At 37.4% G+C, this 11,788-nt stretch overlaps 1 protein-coding gene across 1 annotated transcript; it reads left to right on the forward strand.

Moving 5' to 3' along the window:
- Positions 1 to 10,666: 10,666 nt before the first annotated feature.
- On the forward strand, positions 10,667 to 11,587 carry LOC117092242 (40S ribosomal protein S2-like). Its single transcript, XM_033225540.1, has one exon. The coding sequence runs from the start codon at positions 10,667 to 10,669 to the stop codon at positions 11,546 to 11,548; it is 882 nt and encodes a 293-aa protein (XP_033081431.1). The 3' UTR covers positions 11,549 to 11,587.
- Positions 11,588 to 11,788: the final 201 nt, after the last annotated feature.

Here is an 11,788-nt window from a genome sequence, read left to right on the forward strand (position 1 = left end):
TCAAACCTAGATTTTAATGCCAGACACTGTCCACTAGAAGGCACATCTCCCGTTTTATACTCCCTAAGCTCACATGAAGGAGAATAAGGGACTGGGTTTTTGTGCCTCACTCTTAGGTGCATAACTGATCAGTGTTCTCTAGGGGGTTGGTTTACTAGAAGAACCTGCCTACTGGAAGGAAAGAAGTACCAGGGGAGTAAAACCACTGTTACAGAAAGAAAATAAATGGAACAACCTATACCAGGTTTAATGCAGAGTTAATGAAACCAAAGAATAAGAATTTAAAATAAGCATACTATCATCTAATAGACAGATAGGAAACAAGCTGGAGATATGAAGCAGTAACAAGAAGTCAGGAAGAACACAGTGCAAATATTGGGTATGAAATTGTAATTGTTGAAATTAAGAATTCAATAAATTGATTAAATAGCGAGTGAATATAGCCACAGAATGAATTAGTGAATTGGAAGATGAGGACAAGGAACTCTTTTGGAAGGCATTAAGGATAAAGAGATAGAAAGTATAAAGTGAATGTTAAGAGATTTGCAGGATTGGCTTAGAGCTTTCTACATTGGTGTATCAGTCAGGGTCCCTGTAGGCAAGAGAGAACACATTAAGCTGAAATTTTAAAGAGACCTTAATTAAAGCACTATTTAAGTAATAGAATTTAAGGTGGAGGACATGGTATACTGGTAAAAGGAACAATAAATCAAGAAGATGTAATAATAAAAGACAAAACTGACAAACCATGGAGAAAAAAATGGATAAATTAAAAATTATAGTTGGAGATATTGTTGTATTGCTTTCGAGAACTAATTGAGCAAGCAAAAAGCAAATAAATATGGTATAAATAATATAATTAATAGGCTTGAAACACATACACATGTAAGCAATATAATCTCACTCTCAACAGACAGTATAAATTATTTTCTAGCACAGGTAGAACATTCAAAAACTTTACTACATACCAAGCATGAAGAAGTCTCGGTAAAGGTAATCAGCACTACTCAGACCATGTTCTCTGACCAAAGGGCAAAAAAATAAGATACCATTTTTTGAATAAAAATACCATGGAGAAAAGTTGTAAGGGAAATTGGGAAGTACATAGAAGAGAAAGACAATGAAAAGACTATGTAGTATCTTCATGTAGCCAAAATAAAGCTTAGAAATAAATGTATAGCTCTGATAGAATGTAAGAGAATATAATCAAATAAACTAATATTCAATTCAGAAAGCTGGAAAAAGATAAGTTGAATACACTAAGAAAAAGTAACCAGGAGGAAGGAAAAAGAAACAAAACAAAAGAAATCCAAGACAAAATAATAAACTATAGAATTACTTCAAATTAGAGAAGACTAGTAAGTTGAAAAGCTCATTGTCTGAAAATTTTAAGATGGGCTATAATAGCTAACACCTATATAGTGTTTACTGCATTGTTACACTTGTGTAGCACTTGTATATTACTGTAAACTCTTTACATCTACTAATGCATTTTATCCTCATGACAACCCTATGAGATAGGTACTATAATCTCCATTTTACAGATGAGGAAATAAAGCAGAAGAGGCATATTAAATTTTGCAAATTAGAGAGTGTAAAGGAAACAGTTGCATATGCAAAGATATTATGAAACTTTTGAAGACTATCATGACCAAATGTTCACCAAAATGTTGAAAACAAGAAATAAATGAATAAATTTCTGGAATAATACAAAATGTCAAACTTGTTTTAAGAAGAAAGAAAATTTGAATAAGTCAAAGAACAATAAAGAGTCTGATGTTATAAAGATATCCCTCCCCTCAAAAAGCCCCAGGCGTGGGTGGTTTTATAGATGACTTCTATCAGTTTTTCAAGAAAGAGGACATCTCTATCTTAATCAAGTTGTACAACAAAATAGAAAATTAAAGGCAACTGCCCAAAATATTTTTTAAAATTAAGATGAAATTTATATAACATAAAATTAAACATTTTAAAGTGCTCAATTTATTTTATAGAGTTAAATTGTCAATGATTTAAAAACTGGATCAAGATAGTATGGGGGAGAAGGAAAATTAGTGATGCACTTTACTTATGAGTCCATTTAAAAACTATGAAAAAATGCTAAATGAAATATAAGCTAATAAAACTCTGATGTTATACTATGAAATTATACATTACAATCAAGTAGGGTTTATCTATTGAATGCAAAGCTGGTTTAGTATCTGAAAATCTATCAGAGTAATTCACTACATTAACAGACTAAAGGAGAAAAATTATGCAATGATTTTAATCCATATGAAAAATTTTGATGTAGTTTAGCACACATATCTTGAAAAACAAAGCCAGAAAACTGGCAATAGAAAGGGTGTAATACAATATAGACCACATTCAATAATCTTCAAGAAACACAGTACTTAACAATGACGAATTCCTTTTGAAATTCAGGAAAATTTGAGGATGTCCTTTATCTTTATTTTAATAATGACTCAACATTGTACTGGGGATTCTAGCCAGTGTAATAAGAAAAATAAATAAGATACAGAAATTGGAAGGGAAGAGACGTAACAGTCATAATTTACAGGTGATATAATTATCAACATGGAAAATCTAGCAGAGTTTAGCAGTCAATTAGAGCTTATATGAGAGTTCAACAGTGTTATTTGATACAAGATAAACTTACATACATCGATAGTGCACTTTCTATACCAACAATAACTCACTAGAGTATGATGAAAAAGAAGATATTATTTATAACATTAACAGTAACAAAAAACAATAAAGTATCCAGGAATTGCCTAGTAAAGAACACATAGGACTTTTAAAGAGAAAAGTTTTAAACTTTTTTTTTTTTTTTTTTTTTTGAGACGGAGTCTTGCTCTGTCACCCAGGCTGGAGTGCAGTGGCCGGATCTCAGCTCACTGCAAGCTCCGCCTCCCGGGTTCACGCCATTCTCCCGCCTCAGCCTCCGGAGTAGCTGGGACTACAGGCGCCCGCCACCTCGCCCGGCTAGTTTTTTGTATTTTTTGTAGAGACGGGGTTTCACCGTGTTAGCCAGGATGGTCTCGATCTCCTGACCTCGTGATCCACCCGTCTCGGCCTCCCAAAGTGCTGGGATTACAGGCTTGAGCCACCGCGCCCGGCCAAGTTTTAAACTTTTCAAGGGACATAAAAAGATCAGAATAAATAGAGTTCATGGATGGCATTACTTATAAAAATATCAACTTCTTTCTATATCTATACATTATATAGTATTAATAAAAATTCTAATAGGATTTTTTCAAGAACTCAAGGTTTAAAAAATTTATCTGGAATGAATATTCATGAAGAGTCATTTTTTTGAAAAGGGATAACAAGGAGAAGAAACATGTGCAAGGCTATTTTATAATAAACCATGTAGAACACACATAAGAACAAATGGAAAAAATGAAACAAAATTAATAGTGCAGACAGAGCCATGGATACATGGTGGTATCATAAATTGGATGGAAAATGATAGATTGTTCACTACAGTGTGTTTGGAACATTATATAGCATTGGCTTACTCTTTCACCAACTGTATCTCCAATACTGTTGGATCTTTATTTTATATTATGTACATAGTTGAACCTAAGATGGATTAAAGACCTAAAGGTGAATGTGGAACAACATAGCAAATAGAATTTATTATGAATATTGGTAACAAACCATAGTAGTATTTATAGTACTTGTGAATTTCATTAGTAGAAATTATAGATATTTTCATGCCACATTAAATTGTTGTAGAAATGTCATTAATACTTTGAGATTATGGTAATTTTTAGATCTACTGACTTGTCTTCTGATTGAATGCTTTAATAAAGTAGTACATGTATTGCTATGTCACAAATAAAAATATTTTGATAACAGTCTTTCAATAAATTGGTTTTCTTCATAATTCCAAGTATTTTATTTTATTATTTAAGGGCAATGTTTTGAGTAGAACATAAGCTCTATCAGACTGTCAGAGGGGTCCTTGGCACTAAAACAAGGTTCAGAAATTCTGAGAAAGAGGAAGTGATCTGTAGGTCAGATGCTAATGAAAGATCAAGTGAGGTGAAGACTGCAAAGGAGACATCAGATTTGGCTGCCATTACAATAATTATGTTAGAGAGTCCCTATTCTAGGGGTGAAGGTGGAGGCAAAATCTAGATTAGAGTGAGCTGAGAAGTGAATCCAATAAAGGACATGCAATTAAGGAAGTCAACTATTTCTTTGGCAGTAAAGGGAAAGAACTGTAACAGGATCAAGAAGAAAATGAAGAAAAAAATGAATGTACTTATAAGAAGAAGACAAGAATCTGGTGGAAAGGGAAGGGCTGAGAGGAGAGGAGGAGGATGATGGAGGACATGAGGTCTTAGACAATACAGGATGGAAGGAAATGGAGAACTTGGAGGGATTCATCTCAGACCAGGGTTGATGGGCACAATGGGCTCAAATTTAGATAAATTAGGGGGAAAAGGAAAAGGACATGAAGGACTTTCAACTTTGCTGGCTTCTCCTCTGCCCCAACCCCCATCTCCCAAAAATGTTGAGGGCAGGGATGATTTATAAGCTTTGCGCTTAGGAGTATGAAGGTACGTAAAAGCTGGTGTGGAGTATGGTAAGGTTGCTGAGCAGAGATAAGGAAAGGACTGCAGAGCAGGTCTAGGGGATATAGAGGTCAGAAACCACCCAGTTGTAATAAAGCCAACACATCCAAAGTGAGAAAAGAGGTAAACAGCTAAGAGCAACTGTGCGTTGAACTCAGGAGAGCAGTTAAAAGAGACTGACCTGGAAGCGTGTGTGTGTGTGTGTGTGTGTGTGTGTGTGTGTAAGCTATGCAATTCATTTCCTGTGAAGGTGAAAGTAAGCATATACACCATGGAATACTACGCAGCCATAAAAAAGGATGAGTTCATGTCCTTTGCAGGGACATGGATGAAGCTGGAAATGATCATTCTCAGCAAACTAACACAGGAACAGAAAACCAACAACACATGCTCTTGCTCGTAAGTGGGAGTTGAACAATGAGAACACATGGACACAGGGAGGGGAACATCACACACTGGGGCCTGTCGGTGGGTGGGGAGCTAGGGGAGGGATAGCATTAAGCATAAATATCTAATGTAGGTGACGGGTTGATGGGTGCAGCAAACCACCATGGCACGTGTATACCTATGTAACAAACCTGCACATTCTGAACATGTATAAACCAGAATTTAAAGTAAAATTAAAAAAGAGAAAGGTGCTTAATCAATGGTAACATTCTTTTTCTATATCATATTTAAAAGCTTTCATTTTAAAAATTCTTGAGAGGTTTTATGCCTTATATCCTCCTTGTTTAAGTTCCGTATTTGTTCTTTTAGTTCTCAGCTATGTAGAATGTTCAAGAGTGCCTAGAAAAGGTGACGGAAGCCTGGCGTATCTTATTTTTTCTACAAAGGAATAGCGTAATCACTTACACACAGCAACATCTCCTAATTTTGTGCTTTATTTAGCAGTTAAATAGAATATTTTCCTATTTGGAAGTGCTCTTATTTGTCTTTGGATTAAAAGTAATAAAACACAAAAATCTTAGGAATAACTAGTGTTTTGATTTTGGAAAATAAATTCACCATTTGACACCAATGAGTTAAAAACAACTTACTTGTTAATATACTAATGAAAAATCCTGTAAAAATTGTGATAAAATTTATGTTCCATTCTAATTTATTTGTTCATACAATAGAGAAAACAAAACACGTTAAAATCTTTTGCTTAATGTATTGATTTTGTTATTTGAGTTTTTGTATTTTAAATGCAAAATAGAAAATGTACAAATTAATTGAAATGGGAAAAAGAAGAATGCAGAAACTGGGGCCAACCATCTATTTCACATAAGCTTTGTGCAAAAGAAAGTGAAGACTAAGAATCCATCTGGAGATGCTAAAGAAAGGAGACCAATTTTTTAGCAGCCGCAAAAGAACCTTCGCTTCAAACGAGAAAGAATCCCTTCAAAATGGTCACCTTGGAAAGGAAAGCACTTGTTGTAATGATGTTATCCTTACTCACATTATTTATAAAACACTTATTTTAGAATTTCTCCTGGATCCTACTGACTTTTGTTTTTTGGTAATGTTTTCAGTAATGGAAAAAAATCTTTCTCTGTGGAGGAATGAGTTTGATTTTTAGAAATAGTAAAAGTCCTTCAGAAACAGGTCCATTGAAACAGCAAACAAACTATTCTTGGTCAAAGATAGGAAGCATGACCACAGTGCAATGAGATGAGTTTTCTTACATTGGAAAAAAACCAAAACTGCCTGTGACGGTTATGTTGGTTTTGTATGTGAGACAAATTAGAAAGGCAGGTAGAATTCAAATTATAGAGGTTTGCATTGCAAAGCATACGACTTTGAATGTAATTTTAAATGCAATGGGAGATTAATTAAAGGTTTTTGGGCAGTGGAATGACATATATAATAATAATGAAAGTAGGGGAAGTGAATGGGGTGTGAAAAACCAATTCAAATGTCTTTCTGAGATCTAGGGTATTATGATTTTCTTATAATGTACTGACATAATAACTCTTGTCAGGAAAAGGAAATGGGTTGGTATGATTTGTTAGTAAACTGCTATTCTATCCTTTCAGGGTAGAAAAAATTTCCCTTGATGGAGAGGACAGAAGTGGGAGAGGGGAAAAGAAGGAGGATTAACTGTTGATAATCAGTGTGATTGTGGGCCATTAATTGATTAAATCACCAGTTAAATTATTCAGTAATTAATACTTTAAAAATCCTTTTAAAATGGTGCACAACACCTTTTAAAGGGGGCTACATATTTTATCTTGTTTGTATCTTGGTGTATTTTCTATAATGCCTAAAATTTAGAAATAATGTTTTATTAGTGACTAGTTGAGTGGCCTTTTGCCCTGAATTTTTTTTTCTTTCTGAGGGCATCAACATTCACTTGGTCAAATTAGAAACTTCTGAGTTATTCTAAACACTTTACTTTTCTATGCTATCCACATTAAACATATAATAAAGTCCTATTTTGCCACAATATCACTGCCTTATTTTAGGTAATCATAAATTGCGTATAAACTGTAACAGCTTTCTAATTGATCTTTTAAAATACCATCTCAATACTCTTTGCTATTTATTGGTTAATTCATTTAATCATGCACAAAATTAACAAATGCCTTCTATAACAGGTACTGTATTGGGTTCTGGGTATACCATAATAACAAAAGTAGACAGCATCCCTGCTTTCATAGATTTATAATTTAGTGGGAATATGGGTATAAACTTAAAAATGATTATGAAATGTAATCAGTGCTAGGAAAAGACAGGGATGAGGGGGAGCGCACTGTAGCCACATCAATCTTTCTAAAGATAAATCTGACTATGTTTTAAATCTTGCATTTATTTCCAATTGCCTACAGGACTAAATCTAGACTATTTAAAATTGCTCAGAAGTAACCATATGTTTGAACCCTAATATCTAGCACAGTATCAAATTCATAGAGGGTCAATGAGTATTAGTGGAATGAATGAATGATAAAACTTAAAAATGGTTTAAAGACAATTCTGCACTTACTTGCATTAATAAAATTTGTTAGTTTTGAAACAGATTGCCAAATACTTTATGAAAAGGAAAAGAATGTTTCCATCGCTGAGCCCAGATTGCTTTTAGAACTATGTTTTTTATTATTGAAAACACTGCTAGAATTTTAATGGAAATATCAGAATGTCCTATTACTATAAAGTGTAAAGCATTGCTTTTTTGTGTGTGGCAGGAGAAGTCTGTAGTAAGGGTAGTGAAAAACAGATTGACATTTGGTCATTATTTCTTATCAAGGGTGTTTTACTTGTAATGCTATTTGACAGCTATATTCTAGGTCTGACAGCATTGAACCAGCTTAATTCCCACTGAACTGCTCTAAATAGGCAGTATTGCAATCAGTTTAACAACCCCTGGAGGCAATAAAATCTCTCCTTTGAACGAATACTCAAGGGGAAGAAATCTAAGATTTATAAAGGGCAGCAAGTATTCAAGAAAGGGGCAAAGTTTATGTGTGAGCCTATAATTGATGTTTCCTTTGTTGGAAAAGGAAGCTTGAGGATGCTTTAAGAATTAATCTTTAACAAGTTCTAATCTGCACTAACAAGTGTGTTCAAGATGAGTGAAAGTGATATGTGATTCTGAGAGTTGAGATGCTTTCAGCCAACTAAGAAAATTTGGGGGAATCATAAAAGTATGAGAAAGAAACTTTAAAATTAAACTGGATGACTTTAGCTGCATCTCTTTGAGGTCTGTGCCAGAGGGCCGCCATTGCTACAGACTGTTGATGATGCTTTACGGTTGGCTCATGGTTTGTACTTGCCTAATATGTATGGACCTGGATGAAGAAATTTCCAGACAAACATAAAATCATCCTCATTCTAAATGAGCTTGGCTGTTTATCTTCTGTTGGTGGTAAGTTAGTGAAACGGTTTAAGCAGGGTTTACATTAAGATAGTCCTAGGTTTAAATCTCTGTTCCCACCATGACTAGCTGTGGTGGAACACCCCGTCCTTGGGAATGTTATGCTATTATTCACAGCTATCTCATCTGTAAAATGAGGATGAAGTTCCTATGGACTGCGGAGGTTTGGAAGTATGTAGCTCAGGAGAAACGTTTAATTCAATGTGGGCCAAAGAGTAACAGCTGATTTAAATGAGGTCTTACTATGTGCTAAGCAGCTATGCTAAGGGCTTTAAACTGCTAGATCCTCACAGTAACCATATAATGTAGGTTCAACAGTATAGTACAGAGAATGCTCTGAGGTTGGGGAATATTAGGAGAAATAGGTCAAAATATATAACCTGTTATTTTTTGAACTCCTGGGCTCAAGCGATCCTCCTACCTTAGCCTCCCAAAGTGCTTAGATTATAGGCATGAAGCCACCATGCCAGGTACTTGTTACTTATGTCCCCGGGACTTAATTGCTAGGGAAGTAACTTTGTCCTTATCAGTGGAACCCACAAAGCTTGCTGCTGAAACTTTGGAAATCCTCAGCACATCTGGGTGTTCACGTCTCCTAGGGTGGTAGTGGTGCAGGCACGACCATCAAATCTCCATTGAGAGCTGTTGTCATTTCTCCATTTTAATATTTGTGTAGTATATATGTACATATGCAATACACATACATTCCTGTGTGTGTATGGGCATATTACTGATTCCTACAGCCCTGGTTCTTTACCTCACCACTTGCACTCATGTTGCTGGCTGCAACTTCCGTAACACTAGCAGAGCCAGGCAAGAGGATAAACTTTCCATGCTTTCCATATATATAGTACACCTACTGACTAGGACTGTCATCTGTAACCATCTATTTAATTTATTAAATTCCATTCATCTTTTGGGTCTCAGGTTAAGTATTACATCCTCCAGCAATTTACAATGTCATTGTAATAGTCATTTTTACTGTTTACCAGTATCTCTCCCTTCCCTTCCCCTCCCTTCCCCTCCCCTTCCCTTCCTTTCTCTCTCTCTCTTTTTCTTTTTCTTTCTTTCTTTCCTTCTTTCCTTCTTTTCTTCTTTCTTTCTTTCTTTCTTTCTTTCTTTCTTTCTTTCTTTCTTTCTTCCTTCCTTCCTTCCTTCCTTCCTTCCTTCCTTCCTTCCTTCCTTCCTTCCTTCCTTTCTTTTCTTTCTTTCTTTCTTTCTCTCTTTCTCTCTTTTTCTTTCTTTCTCTCTTTCGCTCTCTCTTTTTTCCTTTCTTTCTCCTTTTTTTTTTTGAGCCAGGCTCTAGCTCTGTCACCCAGGCTGGAGTGCAGCGGCATGATCTTGGCTCACTGTAACCTCGGCCTCCTATACTCAAGCCATCCTCCCACCTCAGCCTCCCAAGTGTCTGGGACTACAGGCATGTAAGATCATGCCCAGCTAGTTTTTGTATTTTTAGCAGAGACCAGGTTTTGCTGTGTTTGACTAGGCTGGCCTTGAACTCCTGAGCTCAAGCAATCCACCCACCTCGGCCTCCAAAAATGCTGAGATTACAGTTGTGAGCCACTGCGCCTGGCCCCATATCTGTTTCTTTATTTCTGAGCATATGAGAGGATTGCACCTACACATCTTCTTGAATTTAGGTGTGGCCATGGTTTGATGTGGCTGATAATTTGTGAGCAGAATGGATGTATGTAATTTCTGTGTTCAAGTCCCTCTCTCTCTTCCTCCACCTTGGCAATTCTGAAAGCTTGTCTGGCTATGGAGGCGTAATGGTGAATCAATGTATGGAAGGCAGCTGCCATGGAGAGTTACTGAAACACACAACAGACTTTGCATGTGCGAGATACACGGCTTTGCTGCCTTTTAGCTAGTGAGATTTTTGGGGTTGTTGGGCTTGCTTCCTTATCTGTCTATAGGTGCGACTGAAGAAAGCAATTGTCTTGTTCATCATTCTATCCCCAGAGCCTTGTTATGGGACTGTCTGACATATGGAAGGCAACTGATAAATCATTCATGCAACGAAATAATGATTCTATATCAAGGAAGGATCTATCTGAAGATTTAATTTCCACAGTAGTAGAACCCTTGACATGGCTCTGATGTGAGATAAAGTGATAAATAAATATTATTTGAGGTGAAAAATAATGATAATGGTTCCATATCTAAACTTTAGAAAATGATTTCTTTAGAAAAAATAAAACGTCCTTCTTCTCCCAGAAAACACCAAATGGCGGATGACGCTGGTGCAGCAGCGGGGGGGCCCGGAGGCCCTGGTGGCCCTGGGATGGGGAACCGCGGTGGCTTCCGCGGAGGTTTCGGCAGTGGCATCCGGGGCCGGGGTCGCGGCCGTGGACGGGGTCGGGGCCGAGGCCGCGGAGCTCGCGGAGGCAAGGCCGAGGATAAGGAGTGGATGCCCGTCACCAAGCTGGGCCGCTTGGTCAAGGACATGAAGATCAAGTCCCTGGAGGAGATCTACCTCTTCTCTCTGCCCATTAAGGAATCTGAGATCATTGACTTTTTCTTGGGGGCCACTCTCAAAGACGAGGTTTTGAAGATTATGCCGGTGCAGCAGACCCGTGCTGGCCAGCGCACCAGGTTTAAGGCGTTTGTTGCTATCAGGGACTACAATGGCCACGTCGGCCTGGGTGTTAAGTGCTCCAAGGAGGTGGCCACCGCCATCCGTGGGGCCATCATCCTGGCCAAACTCTCCATTGTCCCGGTGCGCAGAGGCTACTGGGGGAACAAGATCGGCAAGCCCCACACCGTCCCTTGCAAGGTGACAGGCGGCTGCGGCTCTGTGCTGGTGCGCCTCATCCCTGCACCCAGGGGCCCTGGCATCGTCTCAGCGCCTGTGCCCAAGAAGCTGCTCATGATGGCTGGTATTGATGACTGCTACACCTCAGCCCGGGACTGCACTGCCACCCTGGGCAACTTCGCCAAGACCACCTTTGATGCCATCTCTAAGACCTACAGCTACCTGACCCCTGACCTCTGGAAGGAGACTGTGTTTACCAAGTCTCCCTATCAGGAATTCACTGACCACCTTGTCAAGACCCACACCAGAGTCTCCGTGCAGCGGACCCAGGCTCCAGCTGTGGCTACAACATAGGCTTTTCATACAAGAAAAATAAAGTGAATTAAGCCTGTTTAAAAAAAAAAAAGTTCTATGATTGAAAGATAATTAGCTATGGACAAGAAATAAAATGCATACTTATCTTGTAATCGTGGATAAATAACAACAGTGAAATATTCCAGGAACTGGAGTAAAAGGCCTGTAATATGAAGTCACATGAAAACAACTATCGCTATTCATTCATTCATTCAGCATTGGATACTCACTGACATTGTG

The sequence above is a fragment of the Trachypithecus francoisi genome, unplaced genomic scaffold (assembly GCF_009764315.1).
Source record: "Trachypithecus francoisi isolate TF-2019V2 unplaced genomic scaffold, Tfra_2.0 Lachesis_group12, whole genome shotgun sequence".
Taxonomy (NCBI): domain Eukaryota; kingdom Metazoa; phylum Chordata; class Mammalia; order Primates; family Cercopithecidae; genus Trachypithecus; species Trachypithecus francoisi.

Excerpts from the sequence above, each read along its gene's own strand:
- LOC117092242 (XM_033225540.1), top strand. The coding sequence starts at position 10,667 with ATGGCGGATGACGCTGGTGCAGCAGCGGGGGGGCCCGGAGGCCCTGGT.